Genomic DNA, 27,462 nt, shown 5'->3' on the forward strand with positions numbered 1-27,462 from the left:
TAGTTGACATTGCCTGGGAAGACACTCCACAATATAAAGCTTCCTTGTTACATAATTTTTCTTAAGATGTCAGGATGATATCAATAATCTGACATGTTTATATGTAGGTGTTCAGGAGAAACCTTAGGTGTCTCACATTATCCTCAAGACATGATGTTCCCCACCTGGGATAGGATACTGAGCTCTGCAGATGTCATGTTTTGAAGACCAACAGGACCCCTTGACTTCCATCAAGACCTTGGAAGACCTTGGAAATGGTTAATCTTCTATGGATGCTAAATTTGATTGTAATGTTTTAGTTTTTTTGCCCTTATTACCACTCAATCATGGGTCATTTTTCCACAGAGGGACCTAAACTATCAACAGACATCCACAGCATAAAGTCATCTCAAGCTAAATCCAAGCCCCACCTCCACTGATGTCACACAGCCTCAACCATATAAGCTAAGCTCTCAGAGTGAGACTGAGTATTTGGATACAAAAAGTTTGCTGAAGAAGTGTAAACTATTGCTTAATAACCGGAACAAAAGAGTGAAAAGATATAAAAGTGACACAGACCTGAGTCTTCATGACAGCTGTAAAGGGAATTTCAACATTGCCCCTCAGTCATTGTCGCTTCTTAAGTGGCGGACGAGGCTCTGTGCTCCATCAACGTGCTCAAACTAGGGATGCTCCCACCAATGAAGAGCGAAAAAATGCATCTAATCAAAGAGAGGCCTCTAAGGAGTCAGGCGGCACCTCCTCTATGGTTGAACGCTCATTGCTGAGGAGGGATATTCGAGCTTTCTTAAAAGACTGTGGTGGGACACCCAGTGAGGCACGGCATTGGCTTGTCCAGTTCCAAGAGATGCATTCCACTTATCAAAAGGCCTTTGCAGTTGTTGAGGTAAGTCCTACCAAGGGCGTTTAAATAGTTTGTCCAGGATTAGAAAACATGGCTGCTTTCTAAACACCGCACCACACCTATTCATATATGTATAGTATTACAGTTCATCTCCAATCATTTTGGTAGAGATGCAATACAATACTCAATCTATAGATAAAGGTGGAGCTGTTTTCGGAAGGGGACAGCAGAATGTATTCTGTTTCTCATTGTTTGTAATAATGGCATAGTTTACTGCAGCTTCTTAATGGTAAGAAGTTCATGCCTAATAAAACCACTATAAGTCCATGGGATCCCTCAGGATCTGTTACCCAACAGATCCATTATGTCCATCATGGAGTTGCAAATGATGGAGTCACTCCATTGTTAAAAACGCAGTTATCCTTGTACACATACCCTAATGGCTAAGTTTCTGGGTGGAACTTGTGCTGCACTAGACCAGCCACTGGCTACCAAGTTAGAGGTCCCCTAGAAGATGACCTCTAACTCCCTGTTGGCCAAACATAGGAAAGGAATAGAAAATTTAAATAAATACAATATAATAATACATAAACTCATGAAAAAGTTTTAGAAGACCTCATTGACCCCTGGACTACATTACCTTGCTGTCCAGCAGAAAGTCAGCAGCGGTATCTCACGTCCCAGGATCGTGCTTGCTCTACAGCTATGTCCTTTGGTTCTTTAACCTCGCCAAACACAGTAATACACTTTCCTGCTATATTTGTGAATGTTTCATAGGTTATAAATGAACTTTTTTTTTCACCTTTTGACCATTTGCTTTGTGCAGATGCACCCCGAAGCCTGATATGAAAGGAAATGGTCATAGAAATCTACTCATATCTACCGTACTATAAATTGCTGCACCATGACTTTGTGTTATACAGATTTAGTTGCCAAGTTCACATATGGAAATAACAATTGTTTGGTCCATCAAGCAATTGGACAGGCGACATTGCGCACCATCGCAAGTGCAGTTTAACATTGCAACACCTGTAGAATAATAATAATGTCACAGAAGGAAAAAACTACAATTAAAGTGTCACAATAATAATGTCACAGAAGAAAAAACACATATTAAATTGTCCCTATAGACTTAGAAATATTTATTAGATTGTAATTCTATGGCCATCTTTAATCTGAAAACTCTTTACCAGTTCATAATTTTCCTTCTTGCACACAAAAAAAGAAATAATCAAATATTTTTATAAGGGTAAAATAGAGACACCAGACAATGCATTCTTGACCCAGGAAGACCATGTATAAAGGATTAGGAAGCTCCGGAAAAAGCATCCATGAGGAGTGACGCTACATGGTGGAATCAGCCAGCAGCAGCATCCGTGGGGAAATTCCATGACATTTAGCTATACAACGATGTAAACTGCTGTATGGAGAGCAAATACAAAAATGGATTTCTGCTGCTCTTCTTTAACCCTATCTAGGTAGGCACCGATGCAAAATCCATAACCCCACCATACCATATTATGAATCCTTATCTATTGAAACTGACGACTTGTAGGTAGAGGGACCTGCTTCCTACTGTCTGTAATATGGCTGTAAAAGACTGAGCTATTATAATAAAAGTCTGCATTTAGTTAAATTGATGTTGGTATGATAGGGAAGCTTAGGGGGTAACTGTATTTAGAATCTCTATCTCTTAAATCAATAGTACACACAAAAAAGTTTGTAATATGTAGAGTTGAGCAAATTTGATCGGGTCAGGGCTTATTCGGCAAGCTATAGCACTTACCAAATAAGCTGCAGAGGGAACCTAGCTGTTTGGCTCCGCAGCTGCATGTGTCGCGGCTGTGTGACATGGTGCGATCCAGGAAGCCGGGTTTCCTCTGCAGCTTATTCGGTAAGTGCTATAGCTTGCCGAATAAACCCTGACCCGATCAAATTCGCTCACCTTTAGTAATATACAGTGGGGGAAATAAGTATTTGATCCCTTCCTGATTTTGTAAGTTTGCCCACTGACAAAGACATGAACAGTCTATAATTTTAAGGGTAGGTTAATTTTAACCCCTTCATCCCCAAGGGTGGTTTGCACGTTAATGACCAGGCCAATTTTTACAATTCTGACCACTGTCCCTTTATGAGGTTATAACTCTGGAACGCTTCAACGGATCTTGGCGTTTCTGACATTGTTTTCTCGTGACATATTGTACTTCATGATAGTGGTAAAATTTCTTCGATATAACTTGCGTTTATTTGTGAAAAAAATGGATATTTGGCGAAAATTTTGAAAATTTCGCAATTTTCCATTTTTGAATTTTTATGCCCTTAAATCACAGACATATGTCATGCAAAATACTTAATAAATAACATGTCCCACATGTCTACTTTACATCAGCACAATTTTGGAACCAAATTTTTTTTTGTTAGGGAGTTATAAGGGTTAAAAGTTGACCAGAAATTTCTCATTTTTACAACACCATTTTTTTTTAGGGACCACATCTCATTTTAAGTCATTTTGAGGGGTCTATATGACACAAAAAAAGCAAAAAGTGGAAAAAATAAAACATAACTTTTAATGTAAAAAAGTAGATAAAAAAGTCACCCAAGAAAACACTTATAACGGGGCCACGTCACCACCATATATAATGGACATTAAAGGGTGACAGGCCCTGAACAGGATTAACAGTTTCCGACAAGCTATGCGGAATCAATCTGAGATGGGGTTCCACCAGAAGCTGTATAACCATATAAAACAGCAACTGACCCCATACACCAACGCATATAGAAACAATAACAGTGATCAGCATGCACTGTAAAATATGCTCATTGTACTATTTAACAAAAAGGAACGGTCTCACCAATTCCATAAGGCAGGCATCGGAGCACCGGATTTTCTTAGGTCAGACCGACATCCGGTTCATGAAGAGATGACAATCCCTATGTCAATCCCTATGGGGCTACAATAAAACTAAATAACTAAAGCAATTGTTACCATCCACCTCTTGTGTCTCCCCTTTTCCTCATAGATTGTAAGCTTGCGAGCAGCAGGGCCCTCATTCCTCCTGGTATCTGTTTTGAACTGTGATTTCTGTTATGCTGTAATGTCTGTTGTCTGTATAAGTCCCCTCTATAAGTTGTAAAGCGCTGCGGAATATGTTGGCGCTATATAAATAAAATTATTATTATTATTATTATTATTATTATTATTAAAACTATCCCCCAAGCTCCTGCCCTTACAAGGGCAGTCCACATCTACCCCTGTAAACATATGCCCTGCACTCTCCCTGAGTAGGGACTACTCAGGGAGAGTGCAGGGCATATGTTTACAGGGGTAGATGTGGACTGCCCTTGTAAGGGCAGGAGCTTGGGGGATAGTTTTATTGTAGCCCCATAGGGATTGACATAGGGATTGTCATCTCTTCATGAACCGGATGTCGGTCTGACCTAAGAAAATCCGGTGCTCCGATGCCTGCCTTATGGAATTGGTGAGACCGTTCCTTTTTGTTAAATAGTACAATGAGCATATTTTACAGTGCATGCTGATCACTGTTATTGTTTCTATATGCGTTGGTGTATGGGGTCAGTTGCTGTTTTATATGGTTATACAGCTTCTGGTGGAACCCCATCTCAGATTGATTCCGCATAGCTTGTCGGAAACGTTTAATCCTGTTCAGGGCCTGTCACCCTTTAATGTCCATTATATATGGTGGTGACGTGGCCCCGTTATAAGTGTTTTCTTGGGTGACTTTTTTATCTACTTTTTTACATTAAAAGTTATGTTTTATTTTTTCCACTTTTTGCTTTTTTTGTGTATTCGTTAGTGGGACCTTCTGCAGGACTCATACTCCATATGCAGATTCTGCTTTAAGGGTCTATATGACAGAAAATACCCAAGTGTGACACCATTCTAAAAACTGCACCCCTCAAGGTGCTCAAAACCACATTCAAGAAATTTATTAACTCTTCAGGTGTTTCACAGGAATTTTTGGAATGTTTAAATAAAAATGAACATTTAACTTTTTTTCACACAAAATTTATTTCAGCTCCAATTTGTTTTATTTTACCAATGGTAACAGGAGAAAATGGACCCCAAAAGTTGTTGTACAATTTGTCCTGAGTACGCTGATACCCCATATGTGGGGGTAAACCACTGTTTGGGCGCATGGCAGAGCTCGGAAGGAAAGGAGTGCCATTTGACTTTTCAATGCAAAATTGACTGGAATTGACATGGGACGCCATGTTGCATTTGGAGAGCCCCTGATGTGCCTAAACATTGAAACCCCCCCACAAGTGACACCATTTTGGAAAGTAGACCCCCTAAGGAACTTATCTAGATGTGTGGTGAGCACTTTGACCCAACAAGTGCTTCACAGAAGTTTATAATGCAGAGCCGTAAAAATAAAAAAATCATATTTTTTCACAAAAATGATCTTTTCGCCCCCATTTTTTTATTTTCCCAAGGGTAAGAGAAGAAATTAGACCACAAAAGTTGTTGTGCAATTTGTCCTGAGTACGACGATACCCAATATGTGGGTGTAAACCATTGTTTGGGCGCAGGGCAGAGCTCGGAAGGGAAGGAGCGCCATTTGACTTTTCAATGCAAAATTGACTGGAATTGAGATGGGACGCCATGTTGCGTTTGGAGAGCCCCTGATGTGCCTAAACATTGAAACCCCCCACAAGTGACACCATTTTGGAAAGTAGACCCCTTAAGGAACTTATCTAGATGTGTGTTGAGCACTTTGACCCAACAAGTGCTTCACAGAAGTTTATAATGCAGAGCCGTAAAAATAAAAAATCATATTTTTTCACAAAAATGATCTTTTCGCCCCCATTTATTTATTTTCCCAAGGGTAAGAAAAGAAATTAGACCACAAAAGTTGTTGTGCAATTTGTCCTGAGTACGACGATACCCCATATGTGGGGGTAAACCACTGTTTGGGCGCATTGCAGAGCTCGGAAGGGAAGGAGCGCTATTTTACTTTTCAATGCAAAATTGACTGGAATTAAGATGGGACGCCATGTTGCGTTTGGAGAGCCCCTGATGTGCCTAAACATTAAAAAACCCCACAAGTGACACCATTTTGGAAAGTAGACCCCCTAAGGAACTTATCTAGATGTGTGGTGAGCACTTTGACCCAACAAGTGCTTCACAGAAGTTTATAATGCAGAGCCGTAAAAATAAAAAGTCATATTTTTTCACAAAAATTATCTTTTCGCCCCCATTTTTTCAATTTTCCCAAGGGTAAGAAAAGAAATTAGACCACAAAAGTTGTTGTGCAATTTGTCCTGAGTACGACGATACCCAATATGTGGGTGTAAACCATTGTTTGGGTGCAGGGCAGAGCTCGGAAGGGAAGGAGCGCCATTTGACTTTTCAATGCAAAATTGACTGGAATTGAGATGGGACGCCATGTTGCGTTTGGAGAGCCCCTGATGTGCCTAAACATTGAAACCCCCCACAAGTGACACCATTTTGGAAAGTAGACCCCTTAAGGAACTTATCTAGATGTGTGTTGAGCACTTTGACCCAACAAGTGCTTCACAGAAGTTTATAATGCAGAGCCGTAAAAATAAAAAATCATATTTTTTCACAAAAATGATCTTTTTGCCCCCATTTATTTATTTTCCCAAGGGTAAGAAAAGAAATTAAACCACAAAAGTTGTTGTGCAATTTGTCCTGAGTACGACGATACCCCATATGTGGGGGTAAACCACTGTTTGGGCGCATAGCAGAGCTCGGAAGGGAAGGAGCGCTATTTTACTTTTCAATGCAAAATTGACTGGAATTAAGATGGGACGCCATGTTGCGTTTGGAGAGCTCCTGATGTGCCTAAACATTAAAAACCCCCACAAGTGACACCATTTTGGAAAGTAGACCCCCTAAGGAACTTATCTAGATGTGTGGTGAGCACTTTGACCCAACAAGTGCTTCACAGAAGTTTATAATGCAGAGCCGTAAAAATAAAAAATCATATTTTTTCACAAAAATGATCTTTTCGCCCCCATTTTTTTATTTTCCCAAGGGTAAGAGAAGACATTAGACCACAAAAGTTGTTGTGCAATTTGTCCTGAGTACGACGATACCCAATATGTGGGTGTAAACCATTGTTTGGGCGCAGGGCAGAGCTCGGAAGGGAAGGAGCGCCATTTGAATTTTCAATGCAAAATTGACTGGAATTGAGATGGGACGCCATGTTGCGTTTGGAGAGCCCCTGATGTGCCTAAACATTGAAACCCCCCACAAGTGACACCATTTTGGAGAGTAGACCCCTTAAGGAACTTATCTAGATGTGTGTTGAGCACTTTGACCCAACAAGTGCTTCACAGAAGTTTATAATGCAGAGCCGTAAAAATAAAAAATCATATTTTTTCACAAAAATGATCTTTTCGCCCCCATTTATTTATTTTCCCAAGGGTAAGAGAAGACATTAGACCACAAAAGTTGTTGTGCAATTTGTCCTGAGTACGACGATACCCCATATGTGGGGGTAAACCACTGTTTGGGCGCATAGCAGAGCTCGGAAGGGAAGGAGCGCTATTTTACTTTTCAATGCAAAATTGACTGGAATTAAGATGGGACGCCATGTTGCGTTTGGAGAGCTCCTGATGTGCCTAAACATTTAAAACCCCCACAAGTGACACCATTTTGGAAAGTAGACCCCCTAAGGAACTTATCTAGATGTGTTTTGAGAGCTTTGAACCCCCAAGTGTTTCACTACAGTTTATAACGCAGAGCCGTGAAAATAAAAATTCCTCTTTTTTTTCACAGAAATGATATTTTAGCCCCCAGCTTTGTATTTTTACAAGGGTAACATAATAAACTGGACCCCAAAAGTTGTTGTCCAATTTGTCCTGAGTACGCTGATACCCCATATGTGGGGGGGAACCACTGCTTGGGCGCATGACAGAGCTCGGAAGGGAAGGAGCGCCATTTGGAATGCAGACTTAAATGGATTGGTCTGCAGGCGTCACGTTGCATTTGCAGAGCCCCTGATGTACCCAAACAGTAGAAATCCCCCACAAGTGACCCCAAATTGGAAACTAGACCTCCCAAGGAACTTATCTAGATGTGTTGTGAGAACTTTGAACCCCCAAGTGTTTCACTACAGTTTATGACGCAGAGCCGTGAAAATAAAAATTATTTTTTTTTCACAAAAATGATTTTTTAGCCCCCAGTTTTGTATTTTCACAAGGGTAACAGGATAAATTGGACCCCAAAAGTTGTTGTCCAATTTGTCCTGTGTACGCTGATACCCCATATGTGGGGGTGAACCACTGTTTGGGCGCATGGCAGAGCTCGGAAGGGAAGGAGCGCCGTTTGGAATGCAGACTTAGATGGATTGGTCTGCAGGCGTCACGTTGCATTTGCAGAGCCCCTGATGTACCTAAACAGTAGAAACCCCCTTCAAGTGACCCCATATTGGAAATTAGACCCCCCAAGGAACTTATCTAGATGTGTTGTGAAAACTTTGAACCCCCAAGTGTTTCATTTAGCGGATTTTTATGATTGGCAGCCGTCACACACTGAAAGACGCTTTTTATTGCAAAAAATATTTTTTGCGTTACCACATTTTGAGAGCTATAATTTTTCCATATTTGAGTCCAGAGAGTCATGTGAGGTCTTGTTTTTTGCGGGACGAGTTGACGTTTTTATTGGTAACATTTTCGGGCACATGACATTTTTTGATCGCTTTTTATTCCGATTTTTGTGAGGCAGAATGATCAAAAACCAGCTATTCATGAATTTCTTTTGGGGGAGGCGTTTATACCGTTCCGCGTTTGGTAAAATTGATAAAGCAGTTTTATTCTTCGGGTCAGTACGATTACAGCGATACCTCATTTATATCTTTTTTTATGTTTTGGCGCTTTTATACGATAAAAGCTATTTTATAGAAAAAAATAATTATTTTGGTATCGCTTTATTCTCAGGACTATAACTTTTTTATTTTTTTGCTGATGATGCTGTATGGCGGCTCGTTTTTTGCAGGACAAGATGACGTTTTCAGCGGTACCATGTTTATTTATACCTGTCTTTTTGATCGCGTGTTATTCCACTTTTTGTTCGGCGGTATGGTAATAAAGCGTTGTTTTTTGCCTCGTTTTTTTTTTTTCTTACGGTGTTTACTGAAGGGGTTAACTAGTGGGGCAGTTTTATAGGTTGGGTCGTTACGGACACGGCGATACTAAATATATGTACTTTTATTGTTTGTTTTTTTTATTTAGATAAAGAAATGTATTTATGGGAATAATATATATATTTTTTTCTTTATTTAGGAATTTATTTTTTATTTATTTTTTTACACATGTGGAAAAAATTTTTTTTAACTTTTTTACTTTGTCCCAGGGGGGGGGGGACATTACAGATCGGTGATCTGACAGTGTGCACAGCACTGATCACCGATCTCACTAGAGTGCAGCAGGCTTACCAGCGCCTGCTCAGAGCAGGCACTCGGTAAGCCACCTCCCTCCCTGCAGGACTCGGATGCCGCGGCCATCTTGGATCCGGGACCTGCGGCGAGGAGGGAGGTAGGAGACCCTCGGAGCAACGCGATCACATCGCGTTGCTGCGGGGGTCTCAGGGAAGCCCGCAGGGAGCCCCCTCCCTGCGCAATGCTTCCCTATACCGCCGGTACACCGCAATCATGTTTGATCGCGGTGTGCCGGGGGTTAATGTGCCGGGGGCGGTCCGTGACCGCTCCTGGCACATAGTGCCGGATGTCAGCTGCGATATGCAGCTGACACCCGGACGCGATCGGCCGCGCTCCCCCTGTGAGCGCGGCCGATGGCGTATGACGTACTATCCCGTCGGTGGTCATACGGGCCCACCCCACCTCGACGGGATAGTACGTCAGATGTCAGAAAGGAGTTAACATTGAGAGATAGAATATCAAAAATAAAATCCAGAAAATCACATTATATAAATTATATAAAATTATTTGCATTTTGCAGTGAGAAATAAGTATTTGATCCCTCTGGCAAGCAAGACTTAATACTTGGTGGCAAAACCCTTGTTGGCAAGCACAACAGTCAGACTTTTTTGTCGTTGATGATGAGGTTTGTCACATGTCAGGAGGAATTTTGGTCCACTCCTCTTTGCAGATGATCTCTAAATCATTAAGATTTTGAGGGTGTCGTTTGGCAACTCAGAGCTTCAACTCCTTCCATAAGTTTTCTATGGGATTAAGATCTGGAGACTGGCTAGGCCACTCCATGACCTTAATGTGCTTCTTTGTGAGCCACTCCTTTGTTGCCTTGGCTGTATGTTTTGGGTCATTGTCTTGCTGGAAGATCCAGCCACGACCCATTTTTAATGTCCTGCTGGACAGGAGGTTGTCACTCAGGCTCAATCCACTCACCCATTGATGCAGTGAATGATCCGGTGCCCTTAGCCGAGAAACACCCACAAAACAATGTTTCCACCTCCATGCTTGACAGTGGGGATGGTGTTCTTTGGGTCATAGGCAGCATTTCTCTTCCTTCAAACACGGTGAGTTAATACCTCAATTTTTGTCTCATCTGACCACAGCACCTTCTCCAAATCACTCACAGAATCATCCAGGTGTTAATTGGCAAATTTCAGATGGGCCTGCACATGTGCCTTCCTGAGCAGGGGGACCATACTGTCACTGCAGGTTATTAAACCATTATGGCGTAATGTTTTAGCAATGGTTTTCTTGGTGTCTATGGTCCCAGATGCCTTGAAATCATTAACAAGATCCCCCCTGTATAGTTTTATGCTGATCTTGAACCTACCTCATGATCAAAGATACCCGACAAGGTGAGATTTTGCATGGTGCCCCAGATTGATGTCGATTGATAGTCATTTTGTATTTCTTCCCTTTTCTTACTATTGCACCAACAATTGTCTCCTTCTCACCCAGCGTCTTACTTATGGTTTTGTAGCCCATTCCAGCTTTGTGCAGGTCTATGATCTTGTCCCTGACATCCTTATAAAGCTCTTTGGTCTTGCCCATGTTGTAGAGGTTAGAGTCTGACTGATTAATAGAGTCTGATTAATTGAGTCTGTGGACATGAGTCTTTTATAAAGGTGACTATGTAAAACAGCTGTCTTTAATGCTGGTAATGAGTTGATTAGGAGCGTCTAACTGGTCTGTACGAGCCAGAACTCTTAATGGTTCGTAGGGGATCAAATACTTATTTCTCTCTGCAAAATGCAAATAAATTTATATAATTTGTACAATGTGATTTTCTGGATTTTATTTTTGACATTCTGTCTCTCCATGTGAAAATTAACCTACACTTAAAATTATAGACTGTTCATTTCTTTGTCAGTGGGCAAACTTACAAAATCAGCAAGGAATCAAATACTTATTTCCCTCACTGTATCTTATCAGAGAAATCTGATTCTTTCTCCTCCTGAATTGTTCTTTCACTTTCAATTCATGGGTAAAAACTGTAGAATTTCACATTACTGATACAGTAGATGATAGTTACTTCTCATAACATTCTATGGAGAGGGGAATCGGAGGAGTTAGAACAAGACAAAAACATTCTGCTGCATGTTCAGTGTGAAGGATCCTTTGGCCCTTATCACGCTGGGTGAAGGATAAGTAAGTGCACAACAATGGGGAGAGGGAGCCCAAGCACTAGACAAGTGGGGAGTAGAGACACCTAGGCATTTCTGAAATCCCCCTCTTCAAATACCCATCCCTATATAGGGCCTGGTTAGGGAGGGGATGGGGTAGCATTAGTCAGTCCCCACTACAATGAAAGACAGAGAGGGAAGACGAAGAAGGGGAACACTTAGCTTGAGAAGACATCCGAGATGTCACGACAGAAATCCTCCAAGAGTCCTCTGAGAAGGAACTAACCGACTGTTAATACTTCCAACTAGACAAAGGCAAGTAAGTGCTAACATCAGCACCATGCTGCAGCAATTGAATGTATTTTAACCTACAGCACAGGTGTATAATTATTAGCAACAGAAGGTGGAGGTAACTGTTGGGTCCTAGAGGGAGATGGATATCGCTCCACAACAGAGATGCAAAAATCAAGAAGGTGCTTGAGCTAATCGTAAAGACCGTCTACAGCCGAATCCAGGATGACTGTCCGTCACACCTGAAGCACCCGTGACAGCAGTCCATGTGACTTCAGTTACAATCTGACTGCATTTCCCAGTGTCTTCTATATTCTTGCTGAAGCAGAGCCACCTAGAGGCAACTGCACAATCTGCAACAAAACAAAAGCTAACCTACATACACCTCATATTTGTACCCCCTGTGTAAATCAATGTTACCGTACTTAAAACAATAAAGCACTCCTTCGCATTGTTGCTGACAGCTAAAAAGTCAGGCATCCAGGCATCACATCATCCTTACCAAGCAATGCTACAGAATATGTACAATAAATATAAACTACTGATAACGCATGTCCACAGAAAGGAATAGGCAGACATTTAAAATATATATTTCATTAGTCATTGTGCATAAATTGGAGACCAAAAATATTCACTCTCCTTACCAGTTTGTCCAGTATTACAAACGGCGCCACTTTATCTGTAGGCTGCTTTTGGTATTGCAGTTCCAATCGCTTAAATGATAACATGTAAACTGCTGATTTCTCAGGTGGATGAAAACGTGTTCAGCTGCAAGAGGTCCTTGACCAGCGTCGCATTCGCCCTTGCCTTTCTCCAGAGGATGGATATGAAGCCACTGGTGGTGATGGGGCTGCCCAGCACATACTATGCTCGACCTTCAGCTCCAGATGCCAAGTCTTTGCTTGTCCACAACTGCCAAACTTTGGTGGATGCCATCCATACCAACTCTGGTACTGCTTTGCCCTTTTTCAATGGAGGATCTGTGCTGACTGCTCATGAGCAAGACGGCGGGTACTGCCTACAATCTGTTATTATTGTCTACCTCCTAGGTCGCTCAAAAGTAAGGAACCACATAATTACTCAAAAGTAGTGGTCCACAAATTGTGGCAAAACTACAACTCCAAGCTTGTCCTGACAGCCACAGAGGGTTGAGTGTTTCCCTACTTTTGACTCATCCTGTAATGATATTAATTTGGATTGGTCTGGTGAGCCCAAAACAATAAGTTGATGGTTCATGGACTGTTGGAAATAATCAAACGAGAATTTAGGTGCCCATAGTGTCAGATGGTCTGCAAGCAGATATCTTCTGGGGCTACCAGCCCTTTCCTATGTCCATAAGTTAGATGGGTTAGATGAAGGCCTGACCTGTCTTCCCAGTCGTGCTTGATAAGAATATCTAAGGTGTCATTTATCTTCTAGTTATGGAACAGTGTCGGCGGTGGACATTAACCTCCTCACCTGGTGCCTCAACTCTGGGAACATTCCCATCATCTGTCCTATCGGAGAGACACCCTCAGGCCGTTCTGTTCTCATGGACTCCTTGGAAGTAACCACAAGCATCTCACGGGTTTTGAATCCACTTAAGATGATTTTCATCAATACAGCTGGTGGCCTGAAGGACCTAAGTGAAAATGTAAGGCACATCAAAATCTTACCTAGACAGGCTCAATGATCTAGTGAGGGGGCAGGTCCGAGGTCCTAATTTACTGTGACCAGTAATACTGTGAATGTTTCTTAAAGGGTAAAGTCACTTCTCTCCTATCCACAGGATAGGTGATAAATGTCTGTTTGCTAGTGGTCTGCTTGAGCACACCAATCAGTGGAAGGAAGACCGATGCATGGGGAGCCCCATACTATTGATCAGTGGGAGTCCCAGAAGTGGACTCAGCAATCAAACATTTATCATCTATTCTGCCTCTTATTAAAAGAAACCCTTAGATTATGTTCACACAGAGGATTTTTGTACATGCATTTTCAGGTGGATCCGCTCCAAAATCTACATGAAGGAGTATTTGAAGTGAGTTTTAAGTGAGTGCATCTGCTTAAAGAATCACCTTGTACATAGGTGGTGTTTGGCATCACAGCACAGCGTTCATTTTATAGGGACGGCAGTGTAAAACCAGACCTATATACCGCATTTTCGGGAAGAAAGCAGCAAAGATTTTTCTTTTGATCTCATCTGTCAGTATTGGTTTTTTTTTCTTTTAAGTCTGCCATTCGGTTCTAGACATATGAGCCTTTTTATTTAGTGCTGATTTTTATGATCTATATAAGGGGGTGTGGCTCACAGGGTAATAATGCAAAGTAGCCTAAAGACATGCCCCCAAGGAGCTCTGAGCCACACCCCCTAAAAACAAACAAACATTTGCACTAAAAAAAAGGCCATTATGTCTAGAATAGTATGGCAGATTTAAAAAAGAAAAGAGGAGTACTCAGGGGAACAGCTGGAATAAAATAACAGCAAAAACTGTCCACTTTTCGCCTGGTGACAGATCCTTTTTAAAAACTCGTGGTCGATAAGCAAATGTATCAGAGCAGAAGAGGTCACTTAGCACTTTCTTCTGTGCCGATCATGGTTAGTGTCCAATGTAGCGAAATCATTTTTTGGCTCATCTGCAGATCTATGAGAAATGCTAAAAACAAAATCAGGATCTCACTATATGACAGAGCTGACTCTGCTACATCCATAACTATGCACTAGTCTACACAACAAAAAATTGCCAAATCCAACTTCTCTGAACCTACTAGGGCCAGTAACCTGCTCACTAGAAATCCCAAAACTGATTGTTACAGGCCTCCTACCATCCTTACTGTAACCTCACTATAACCTGCAGGTTGTGGGACATGTGAATCTTCCAGCAGACTTAGAATTGATGAGGAACGCCGTATGGATGAGCGAGAGACAGCGCCAGCAAGTGACAGTCATTGTGGATCTCCTGAACCGCCTGCCTCCTTCATCCTCCGCTGTCATCACTTCAGCCCGGACCCTCCTCAGCGAGCTCTTCAGCAACAAAGGTAAGAAGGTGAATGAGCGTACAGATGTAGCAGACCCGAATTTGTCATTTTATCGTGCCCATGCACCTAGGATACAAGTTTGCTGAACTCTTCTTCTCTTTCCTACACAAGCCAAGAGTGCCTGTGTTTTCAACGGGCAGAGAGAACTAAGCCAAGACTTATTTCACATCATTTTCTTCTGACACCTTCATCGGACCAATGATAGTCATATCTGTCAGCCATTGAATACGGGAAAAGGGATATGATCTTTTATCATGATATACCACCCTGAGGTGCCCATCTGATGGATACGTGTTATGTTGCCTACATCATGTAATAAAACAGACTTCTAGGACGATGTCCCCGACAGGCGCAGAGGTCTCTGATGCCCCACTCACATACAAAGAAATATTATAAATGGCCCATAGTAGATGGGGGCCCCATTACAAATTCAGTATTGGGGCGCTCAGAGAGCTATCATGTACACACTAGGGCCTGGAGAGTAGTTTACAAAATAACAAATTCCCTTCTGCTACATCAGTAGACGAATGTCTGGTTTCTTCCACCTAGACGTCTGTCTTGATTCCTCACCTTGTGTTCCCCCCCTAGGATCTGGGACCCTTTTTAAGAACGCAGAACGAATGTTAAGGTTCGATTCCGTCCAGGACATTGACACCGATCGCCTCATCTCCCTGGTGAACAGATCCTTCCAGAAAAAGCTGAAGGAGAATTATATCAGCAATGTGGCGAAGCGACTGCACTCGGTCTATCTATCTGAAGGGTAGGCACAACCTAGTCTGCAATAGCGACCCCTTGTCTTGGATAGCAATGGGTGGATGCACAGAAGGGAAACGGACAGTATAAGAAAATTCATGTCTGTTTTTACAAGAACAGCTCCCCTCTTGTCCAAGGCTAACTATGGTATTGCAGTTCGTCTTTATTCTAGTGAATAATACTAAGTTGCAATTCCAGACACAGCCATGGACAAAAGGTGGCACTGCTCTAGAGAAAAAACAAAATAGCCTTTTTATCTAAATCCAAATATTTTAATTATAGATATTCTGGCCACAATGAGTAACACAATAAATGATCCTACAGGTATAACGCGGCTGCCATCATCACCACAGAACCGGTGCTGGGAGGAACCCCCTACCTGGACAAGTTTGTGGTCAGTTCTGGGCGACAAGGGCAGGGATCCGGCCAGATGCTATGGGAGTGTGTGCGACAAGACCTACAGACACTGTTTTGGAGATCACGAGCCACTAATCCTATTAACTCCTGGTAAGTCGAGGTCGACCACAAAATTACTAAATAGTAAAATACATAACGCCAATAATCTAGAGTTTTACGTTGGCTTCATACCTCAATTATTGGTCCATTTACAGACTGCAATTTCTGGACCGGCAGTGGACCTCCTGATAGTCATATAAGAGGCTGTTACTTTGGGTCAGACCTATGGCTGGTCCAGAAATGAACCATGAAATGCAGAGGTGTGAAGCCAATGTAAAGGGCATAAGAGAATATAGCTACTTTCTTTCAAAAGCAGTGCCACGCCTGTCTAAAGGTTGTGTCTGGTACTGTAGGCCATCTTCATTCATTTCAATAGGGCTGAACGTATTGATGGACACGTGAGGCGCTGTTTCTGGAATAAAGCAGTCATGTTTTTCTAATCTTAGACTTCATGTAAATTGGATGTTTATTAACAAATCAAAAGGGGAGATTAGAAAACATGGCTGTTTTATTCCAGAAACAGCGCCGCTCTTACACACAGTCTGTGTCTGGTAATGCAGCCTATCTTCAACGATTCACTCTAATAAGATTACCTTTAAATCATAGGTGTAACAGGATGGAGATTTCATATTTAACAAAAATAAAAACAAAAGTTTCTTATTTGTGGCCTCATGAATACTGCACAGCAAAAAAAAAAATGTCACAAATACAGCTCTGCTTCATTCGTAGCACGGTGGCTCAGTGGATAACACTGCAGCCTTGCAGCGCTGGAGTCCTGGGTTCTAATCCCACCTTGGACAACATCTGCAAGGAGTTTGTATGTTCTCCCTGTGTTTGCGTGGGTTTCCTCTGGGTACTCCAGTTTCCTCCCACATTCCAAAGACATACTGATAGGGAATCTAGATTGTGAGCCCCGTCGCGGACAGCGATGATAATGTGTGCAAACTGTAAAGCGCTGCGGAATATGTTAGTGCTATATAAAAATAAAGATTATTATTCGTATGTTGAACTGTGGATCTAATTCTAACACCAGTCTCACATTTATATATGTACGAGATGGAGGCCCGATGCGGTAATGTCACAATGGGGGCATGCTTTGCAGCGTTGACAATCTCTCCCCCATGTGCTCACCCACCTATCCACTCTCTCTTTCCCCGTGTGCTGACTTCTCCCGTCTGTGCTCTCTTCTTTGACCTGTCTACCCCATGTGTTATCCCCCATCTCTCTCCTTCCTGTGCTGTGTTCTCCCCTCAAAGACAATACTGACATTACAGCAGAGGATACATTTTGTGAGGTAAAATATTTTTTAAAAACAGTCAGTGAAATCTTTTACCTGACAAAAGAAATCCACTGTGATCCCCTGCTGTAATGTCAGTATTGTCTTTTGCTTCCTCCCCTGCCCAGGAGATGTGGTATGCTCCATACACGGTCAGACACAGACAATTTTTAAAATTAACTTTCGTTCATGGGAAAACCCCTTTAATGTGACCGGCTTCCTCTGCCTGTAGACATGTCGCGCATCTGCCGCCGGGATCAGCCAAATGATTCACTGTGCCTGGGCGTAATTCGCACAGGCGCAGTAAATCAGACCGCCGCCATCTTTATGCAGATAGCGGTGGTCACATTAAAACTGCGCATGCGCTCCTCTTGTACAAAGATGGCAGGGGTCAGTGAATCATTCGGCTGATCCCGGCAACAGCATGTTCGTGACGGTGTTCCGCTGGTGGTACCGCGCAAAAGGCTGCGTATGGCGTCTACAGTGTGTGTGAGTGTGTGTATGGCGTATAGAGAGAGAGAGAGAGTGTGTGTGTGTGGGGCGATGGTGTTCCGCTGGTGGTACCGCACAATAGGTTGGTACCAGTAGCAGTTTCCATATTGAGACACCCATCACTTGGGTGTCCCAATATGGCAGTCGGTGAACTTCCTCCGCATGGAATTCTGGGATACGGTGACATCTGGACAGAACAGGAAATGAAAATAGATAAATTTATATTAACAGCTGAGTGACTTACTCCAGAAACACATCAGGTATCTTCTGCTGATCTGCAGCTACAGACTGTAATATGCTTCAGAGCTTCGCTCACAATTCTGCAGGCTCAGAGCTGAAACTTCAAACTGATGTAGTACAAACGAGCAGCCAGCTCTTAGTATGGGTTCATCCCAACCGCCTCTCTTACACGTTTTTCATTTCATGCAGGTATTTTAAGAACAGTGACGGCAGCTTTTCAAACAAGCAGTGGATATTCTTCTGGTTAGGACTTGCGGATATCAGGGATTCCTATGAACTGGTAAACCATGCAAAGAGCCTGCCTGATTCATTCTGCAAGAGTCCTATGTTATGACAGAGACTGATACCACCTGCTGGACAATCACCAATACTACAGCAATGATGTCAAATGGGAAAAAAAGTCTGTAAGAAGCCAAAGTACTCCAAAGACTGATAGAAATTGCTGTGGGTAAATATATATTTGCCATCCATTCTGCTGTTAAGGAATGCACATTATATGGATGGGCTCATTATTTGCACTACTAGGCGATTTGGATGTCATAGTGGGGGGTTCTCTTCCTCTGGACCCTTCCAAAGTGGTGTCCATAAAAATTAAAGGTAGAGTTAGTGTGATTTAATTTCCAGGACCTAGTCTGCTGGCCACATTGGTAGCGTGTGGCCACTGGATGGGAGCCTCTTACCTGATGGTATCTAAAGCTCTTCTGTAGTTGGCCTGGCGTGACATCATGCTAGGCCTGCTAATCAAAAGAACAGCCGAGGATGCCGGGAAGTAGAAGACGATTCTTAGGGATCTCATCCAGCAGCCAACGAGTACTGACGTGGCTGATGAACCAGCTCCTGCGAGTCAATTCTCACTCTCTCTGTTGTATGTGTAATGCCCACTTGGTCTCCCAACTGTGTGCCACTTCTTAGCATTGGTGCGAATCAATTTGCAGAACTCAGTCCATCAGCCATGTCAGCAATGTGTGGTTGCTGGACTGGAGCCCTGGACCAACATTTACCTCCCGGCATCTGTGGCTCTTCTTTCGATTAGCCTGGTGTGGCATCACACGTGTCACCACATCAATGACGTGTCAGGCTGGCTACTCAAAAGAAAAGCTGTGGATGCCAGGAGGTAGAAGGCAGTTCTCTGGGCTCCCGTCTGGCGGCCACCCATTACTGACATGGCTGATGGATGGAGTGCTATGAATCCATTTGCACCAGTTATTGCACTCGCTTAGGAGACCAAGTGGGTATTATATAGACATCAGAGATCGTGAGAATCGATTGACAAGACCTGGTCCATTAGTCACATCAGTAACACCACACCGACTTACCAAAAGAAGAGCTGCCCTCAGGTAAGAGGCGGGTGTCAGGGCTCCCGTCTAGCGGACATAGATTACCAACACGGCCAATGGACCAGGTCCTGAAAAATGGCTCACACCACCTCTGACAGCCAGTCATATAAACGACTAGCACATAACTCTGCAAAGGAAACTAGCAGGTATGGCGTCACTAAGGAAAAAATGAAATCCATAAATAAGAAACACTATTACTGATATGTATCGGACAGGAATAATTTATTCATTTTTCATCTGATGCCTTGTGACATACAAGAAAAGCATAAAGAGACTGACTATTAAAAAAGTATCCTTAAATGTAAAAATAAAGGCAAGATACTAATATACTGTAATGCTCACAAGCATCCAATCGTCAGAGATCCACTAGTCACAGCAGCCACACTTCCAGCTTGTGTTAGACACAGGATATCCTATGTTGGCACATCATCAGCGCTGAATGGCAGGGGTCCCCAACCTCTCTGGCCACATCCAGCTCCTGCCCCACTCACAGTAGTGACACCCAGAGCACCCATTACCGGTAATAATGACAGCCAAAGTCTTTTCCACCAAAATCACACCAAGGTAGTATGCCAAGCTCCAGGGTTTCCTATCTTACCCCGATTTAGATCTGTTCCTCTGTGCAGGGCTCCACACAAGAGTCACCATCTAGACATCTACCCTTAATGGCTGTTTGCTACAGATGTTGCTAATGCACCAAGCTGGCAGACAGCAGCCAGACGCACATCACAGGTCAGCGAGCCACATGTGCTATAGGCTGGGGACCCCTGCTGTATGTGAAGGGGGCTGGCATCTACAGTATATTCGATAGCTGGGCCAGATGCCTTCACTGGCTATAAATCTGCCGCAATAGAGAAGGGGCTGGCTTTGCTATTGAAATGAGCCAGTCGGCCAGCCCCTTCCCAAACAGCACCGCGCACAAGAGGGAAGCTTAGATCTCGGACTTGAGCGGAAATCTTCAGATCAAGACACCTCTGAATGTAAATTAGTAAGTTGTACAACTTGTATTTTATACACATTTAGGGATAATCAAAATTAACTGGACATCCCCAACATCCATACAGTACTCAATAAAAGGCACATAAATAAAAAGACATGCAAACACTGTAGTGCCGAGCTGAAGACCAATGATGGCCACCCTTGGGTGTTCTGCGCAGAGGCTGAACACAATATACAGTATATGACAAGAAAAGTGGAGTCACTTTGTATACAGATATCCGGCATCATAGCTCACAGCTGAATTCACAATTCTGCCAGTTTCAGCGCTGAAATCTCCCAACATTCGCCATTTGATTCGTGTCTGGATAGAAAAATGCTTTGACGATTTCAGCTGTATCGCACACCAAGCATGCGGTTTCCTTTCGCAACAAGACAAATTGTGAGTGCAGCTCTGGAGTACAATACATGCGGTAACAGAGCATTTTGTAAAAGATAAGCAACTAAATACGTTAACAAAAGTGACTCACAAGAAATGTTGATGGAAGGCGAGCAATTGGATGGAGACAAATAAAATGTCTGGTTCTGAGTAGCTTCATTTGGATTTTTTTTTTGCATAATCACCGCAATTGAAGATGGCATGATTTCAGGTACTTCTATGAAAAATGGGAGGTGGGTAAACTGATATTTTCTTCAATGATTGGAGATTGCACCTAAGGGTACGCTCACACTTGTGTATAAATTGGCCCCATTCTCATGCAGGAGAGCGAGATGATCTTCTCACTTGTCATCTGTGTGCTGTGCGTATACAATCCTTTTTTTTTTTTTTACTTAGCAGCTACTAATCATTTACAGGACCATTTACCGTTTCCTATGCTACAGAATTGTAAGGTATCCGTAAAAATCTGATTCTACTCTGATGGTCTGTATGGCACGTGATTTTTTTTTCTCGTATTGTCCAATTTCGGAGTGAAATCACAGCGCGCTGCAATTTGTTTTTCATGATGAATACAGCTGAGAAAAAAAAAAAAATGCAGATCTGCACGGCCTCATTGAATATAATTGGTCCGGGTAGTACAATCTGATTTATATGATAGTGTGCGTGCGAGCCCTAATAGTAAACCTCCGCTGCCTCTGGTAAAGGGAAAAAAAAGCAGACATAGTGGTGCCCGCATGCTCCTCACAGCCATGCCAATGCAGGTATGCGGGCGCTGGATCATGGTGCGTCAGGTTAATGCAGATCAAGGCAGTTCTCGATATGCTTTGTATAAATCTGTTATATGTGTACAGATAACTTATATCGGGGCTGAGGCCTACAAAACCATGATCCATTTCATAGCACACGACAATCAGATATGCAGACTGACTGGTATTGTCTGTTTGTTGCAATACCCATAATTTAACATTGCTGCGTCCAGCGAGCACAGCGCGGCATCACAAAACTGAAACAGCAGTGTTTCGAAGCTTATAAGCCAACCTTTAAGAGGTCATTTCCAATTAAAGTCACTGGGAATTATGGAAACAGCCAATCATGTTTGCCAACCATATTCTAAGTGTGCGATCAATTCCCGGCTCAGCCTTGCAATGTGAACATGTGTCCGACCATCACAGCTTTCCCTTTAAATAGCTTTTTTGTAAGTGTTCCCTTAAGAGTCATTTTTTTCTTTAAAAATGGATGTGGACCAAGCCATTGCTGCTTCCGATACATCTGCTCTTTAGTGTTCACCGGCAGCAATGAAGAATCGATCTCTATGATGGGATGTATAAGTAACACTTCCGGATTGTTCCAGATAATTGTAACTGCATGAAATGCACAATATGGTGTTCATGAAGCCATGCTGGGCACAGAGGTCTGAAAAAAATGGCAATCAAGAGTGTAAGCTTATATGTCCGAGAGTTGTTTTCCAGAGATCTGATGGCCGTGAGGCTTTTGAGCTCCATTGCTGTAATGTGGTCTTGATCAGCCATCAGTGGCTAGTATGACTGCTGCCCCAAAAATGCCAACGTTCTGCCCGATCATTCGCATCTGATTCCAGAACTCCACTCGTCGGTTGTTGTGCCAGTAGCCCAGGTTTCCATCTACAAGCAGTAGAGAAAAGGGGAGGAGGACGGCAAGAACTTGGGCTGAGAACCGAACATAGTAGCCAGATAGAAAGGACAATGCCAACACGCCATACAGGACAAACAGGATCTGAAGGACCGGCTCTCCTCCAGGAAGGAAGTCCAAGTGTGACAGGCGGTCCTCCTTACTGTGCTGTAGGGTGTATGCCTAGACAGGGTTGCAAGTAAAGACACCAATTACAATGGACCCTTCACAGATTCTATACATGGCATATCTCTGCTATGCGCAATGAGTGCACCGTTACTCCTTTCAGGATAGGGCTACAGAGCCCTCTTCTCAGGATCCCTGGAAGTCCCAATGGTTGGACGTCCAGTGATCAACAAGTCCTTCCCTATTCTATTCATAGGTGATAACCATTTAAAAACAGGCATATCTGTTTTTGGCAATAATCATTTTTGGTAAGTGTGTGTCAATAAAAATGTTGCACCTTTTTGCTTTCTATAGCTTTAGTGTTGCACTGCACATTGCTGGCTGCAGAAGACAATAACTGAGAATTAGTGATGGGGAAACGTGCTGGTATAAGGTGTGATCTAAGCATGCTCGGGTGCTAACCGAATGTCTTTGGCGTGCTCGAAAAATATGTTTGAATCCCCGCAGCTGCATGTCTCATGGCTGTTTTACCGCCGCAACACATGCAGGGATTCCCTAGCAAACAGGAAATTAGCCATGAGACATGCAGCCACAGGGACTCAAACATATTATGTTGGGCACGCTGAACATACTCTATTAGCACACAAGCATGCTGCTCAGATAACACCTTATAGGAGCACGTTCGCTCATCACTACTGAGAATCAATCATTGAGCTTGTTCTGATGGGCCAATGGGAGAGTTCTTAACTCTTTTCTGTGGTTTTTCAGCTCCTCTCTGCCGATTTATGACCACAGACTACAAACCAGAAAAATCAACCCTAACACCACCAAGTCAAGTCACAAATGCACAAACAAGATGCAGCAGACCACCATTATAAAGGCGGGGGCAGCACAGGTGCAAAATTCTGATGGAAGCGGCCACTCAAAAACCTACCTGGCAGCCTATTAATGACAGCCATAATATTAGATCAGGTGTGCTGTCCAGCACTGTATGAGTGCACCCCACAAGGACAGACGCCACAGTGCACCTAACCAATAAAAAAGGGCCCGGCTGCATCCTGCAAAAATGCCAGTCACACACGTACCCCTGCCTTTATAATGGGGATCTGATGCATCTCGCTTGTGCATTTGTGATCTGACTTGGTGCTGGCAAGACTGGGTTGTTGTTGTTTTTTTATAATTATGTGCTTTATGACCACAGACTACATCAACGTTGATTATGCAGTGAAGCAACAAGCCTGTGACAGCAGAACGGTGCAACATTTTTAATGGAACTGAATTGCAAAAATTATTTCTACCTCAATTTATATTAAAAGGGTTGTCTGCATCTTGATCTCAATGTTTTCTCCCGTTAAAATAAAAACAGCTATACTCTCCTCCCGTGCCGGGTCGTTCCAGCAGTGTCGGCACTTGCGGTCCCGCAACTCATGTGTGGTTGTTAGGAGGAAGTGAACGGCCAGCTGCAGCTCTCACTGCCTCCTGATGTATGATTTGTCCGAAGTCGGGGACAGTGACCCCAGTGCTGATTGGTCACATGTGTCATAACAACTGCACATGAGCCGCGGGAACGCGAGTGCCAACACTGCTGGAATGACGCCGGCAAGGGAGGAGAGTGTAAGTGCTTTTATTTTCACGGTGGCAAACATTCAGGTCAAGAAGGGTTTGTCCTAGTAGTGGACAATCCCTTTAAGACAAAAAAAAAATAAAAAATTCCACATAGATGGACAACGACTTTTAGACATCAGCATATTTTATTATGTATGTGCAGACGAGCTTCTGGATGTTTAGCAGAAGACCCCTTCATTGGCTATTGTTGTACTACAGAAAAGGGGCACGTGGGAGAGCCACAAACAAAAGAAAGGACCTCAGAAATTGGCAAAGAACTTATTCCCTATGTAATCGTGGGTTTCAGCACCCCATTAATAATTAATTAACCAAAAATTATAAAGTTTGAGATGTTAATGACCCTTAAAAGCTTCATTCAGAATTATAGGGAATCAGGGGTCTAAATCTAGGAGACCCAAGAAAAGTCTGAGGATATTTACCAGACAGATAAGGTAGATGCCCAGGAAGACTTGACCGGTGGACTGCAGAGAGCGGCTGCGAGGCTTCTGCCTGTAGATCTCCCCGGCACCGCTGGCCACAATTAGGAAGCCTCCAATGACAGCGATGGTACGAGAATACATGCGGACCTGAAACACCAAGACAACACAATCTAAATAACGAGATACATCCTTATACTACAATGGAGAACCAGCATGAGAAAAAGTAACACTCACCTTCAGCCAGTCACCATAGTGGACGTGTCCCCCGATATGGGCCGCATAGGTGCTAATGGCGAGCTGCAGAGCAGAACCCAGAGCGAACCAACGCCGCTTCACCGCAAAAGACATAAAACTGGCACAAAGCACCGCCACACCCAGGTCAAAGTACAGGAAGGGCACCGGGATGTCAGGTTTCCTGAAGAAAATATTACAAGGATTAATAAAAATGACATCTATAATAAAGCTCCGAGGAGCGGACGTCGGGGTGGTGATGGTATCCAGCTTTGTGGCTCACGTGATTGGCTCAGGGGGCACAATAACTGCCTTATATGGAGGGAAACCACGGAGATCTGGTGGTGATGTGATCCCCAGCGATCAGTGGGATCCCTGCAGCGGCCACTACAGGAGAAGTGCAGTACTACAGGGGGGATGTCAGTAAATGGCTCAGTACTAGTGTCAGAGGGTCCTCCAGATAGGTGGGGTCCTGAGCAGGGGCGCCCTCCTGTATGACAGCACACACACACAAGGATATGTCTGTACATTCGGTGCACGGTACCTCTTGGCCTCTGCTCTCTCCGCATATAACATAAGCTGACTGAAGCAAAACCAGAAAGGGCACCGGGTGAGAAGCAGCACCCCAAACCGGGTCACCAGCTGCAAAAGCTTCTTCCGACCACTCAGAGCCATTCTCCCCTAACACCCGGCGACTGCCAACCAACACCGCACCTCACTTCCGCCGAGCAACTGGACAACTCACTTCTGCCAACCAAACCATTCATTTTCCTGCCAACCAACCAACCAAATCCTAACGTCATATCCGCCTTCCGGGTCACTGACGTACTTCCATTAGGCCTGATACTAAGGTTCCAGCTGGTCACGAAAACTGCTTTTGCCAATCAGCCGTAAAGAGAACTTCCGGTGCTGCGCTTCTGAGCGTTGCCAGCCACGCAGAAATAGCGCTTTTGCCAACCAGCTGTAAAGTGATCTTCCGGCAGCGGGAAACTCTCATACGGCTCTTTTAAAGAGACATGCACGTGGACGCAGACTGTAACGTCAAAGCTTGTTTCTGTTTGCTGTCCAAGCAGGCTGCCTGTGCTCCAGAGAATGGATCTCACCCCAAAGATCACTTGGATCTTGGATGCCCCCCATTAGAGACGTACAGATCTCAAACGCCTTCAGTGCCCATACATCTGTACACGTGCACGCTCGGTTTGGGCAAGCATGCATGTGTTTTATCTACAGATAATGGGGCAGAGGCTACATCTATAATATAATAATGATTTTTATTTCTATAGTGCAAACATATCCCGCAGCACTTTACATTGCAGAGGGGACTTGTACAGACAATAAAGACATCACAGAGTTTCACATAAATCAGATGCCAAGAGGAGTGAGGGCCCTGCTGCTCGCAAGCTTACAACCTATGAGGAAATAGGGGAGACACAAAAGATGAATGGTAAAAAAATGCTTGTATTGTACGATCCGGCCATCAATAAAATACATAGAGGGATTCAAATAACGCCGCATGATCCGATCACCAGCCAGTGCAAGTACAGGCACAGAGGGCTAATAAATCCATGAAGAGTGTGTGACCAGATGATACAAGGGATCAGATGTTGAAGAAAGTGTATGGGAAAACAGGGCTAGTTAGATAAGTGAGGTGAGAGGATAGGCCGGTCTGAAGAAATGCGTTTTTAGGCCATGGTTCAAACGATACGTATTGGGAATTAATTAAATTGTCCTGGGTAGTGCATTCCAATGAATTGGTGCAGCACGTGTGAAGTCTTGGAGACAGGAGTGGGAGATTTGGATTATTGAGAATGTTCATCTAAAATCATTAGAACGGAGGGCGCGGGTGGTCGACTGAGACCAGGGAGGAGATGTAGGGTGGTGCTGAGCCATGGAGTGCTTTGTGGGTGAGAGTGATAAGTTTATATTGAACTCTGTAGCCAGGGCTGGCATCAGCACCCGGCGCAAAATATATATACACACACTGTCCCTCTGCAAACTACAGGTGCATCTCACAAAATTAGAATATCACCAAAAAGTGAATTTATTTCAGTTCTTTAATACAAAAAGTGAAACTCATATATAGAGTCATTGCAAACACAGTGATCTATTTCACGTGTTTATTTCTGTTAATGTTGATGATTATGGCTTACAGCCAGTGAAAACCCAAAAGTCGTTATCTCAGTAAATTAGAATATTTTATAACACCAGCTTGAAAAAATGATTTTAACATCTGAAATGTTGGCCTACTGAAAAGTATGTTCAGTAATTGCACTCAATACTTGGTCGGGGCTCCTTTGGCATCAATTACTGCTTCAATGCGGCGTGGCATGGAGGTGATCAGCCTGTGGCACTGCTGAGGTGTTATGGAAGCCCAGGTTGCTTTGATGGAAAATTATATATTTAGCACACTCCAATAGATGTGATGCAAAAGGGGGTATTTAATATCATACATACAGTAGTCACAAACGTTTCGGTCTGCAAAGACCTTCATCAGTGTGCTAATGGTAGCAAGAGTGGTACATATAGTGAAACCCCTGTAAAGCTTATTTGCATCAGTAATAGGAATAAAGTGAATATGCCGGAAAAATGTGGAGGGCTGTACAACAGGCCAATCCAGCCGCCAGAGGGCTATGGGGGAGAGAAAGGAACTACGCAGTATCTGACCATCTACTTTGCGGTGGATACCGCATAGTTCCTTTCTCTCCCCCATAGCCCTCTGGCGGCAGGATTGGCCTGTTGTACAGCCCTCCACATTTTCCGGCATATTCACTTTATTCCTATTACTGATGCA

At 43.3% G+C, this 27,462-nt stretch overlaps 2 protein-coding genes across 2 annotated transcripts; one reads left to right on the forward strand and one right to left on the reverse strand.

The window, feature by feature from the left end:
* Positions 1 to 345: 345 nt before the first annotated feature.
* NAGS (N-acetylglutamate synthase) lies at positions 346 to 19,461 on the forward strand. The gene is made up of 7 exons (XM_077252555.1): positions 346 to 886; positions 12,427 to 12,689; positions 13,098 to 13,311; positions 14,513 to 14,693; positions 15,282 to 15,453; positions 15,771 to 15,953; positions 18,100 to 19,461. The coding sequence occupies exons 1-7, from the start codon at positions 569 to 571 to the stop codon at positions 18,242 to 18,244; spliced, it is 1,476 nt and encodes a 491-aa protein (XP_077108670.1). The 5' UTR covers positions 346 to 568; the 3' UTR covers positions 18,245 to 19,461.
* TMEM101 (transmembrane protein 101) lies at positions 19,446 to 25,469 on the reverse strand. Its single transcript, XM_077252556.1, has 4 exons — positions 25,216 to 25,469; positions 24,675 to 24,855; positions 24,441 to 24,587; positions 19,446 to 22,452 (listed from the first exon to the last, which is right to left on the reverse strand). The coding sequence occupies exons 1-4, from the start codon at positions 25,344 to 25,346 to the stop codon at positions 22,144 to 22,146; spliced, it is 768 nt and encodes a 255-aa protein (XP_077108671.1). The 5' UTR covers positions 25,347 to 25,469; the 3' UTR covers positions 19,446 to 22,143.
* Between the last annotated feature and the right edge of the window lie 1,993 nt (positions 25,470 to 27,462).

This window comes from Ranitomeya variabilis, chromosome 4 (assembly GCF_051348905.1).
Source record: "Ranitomeya variabilis isolate aRanVar5 chromosome 4, aRanVar5.hap1, whole genome shotgun sequence".
Taxonomy (NCBI): Eukaryota; Metazoa; Chordata; class Amphibia; order Anura; family Dendrobatidae; genus Ranitomeya; species Ranitomeya variabilis.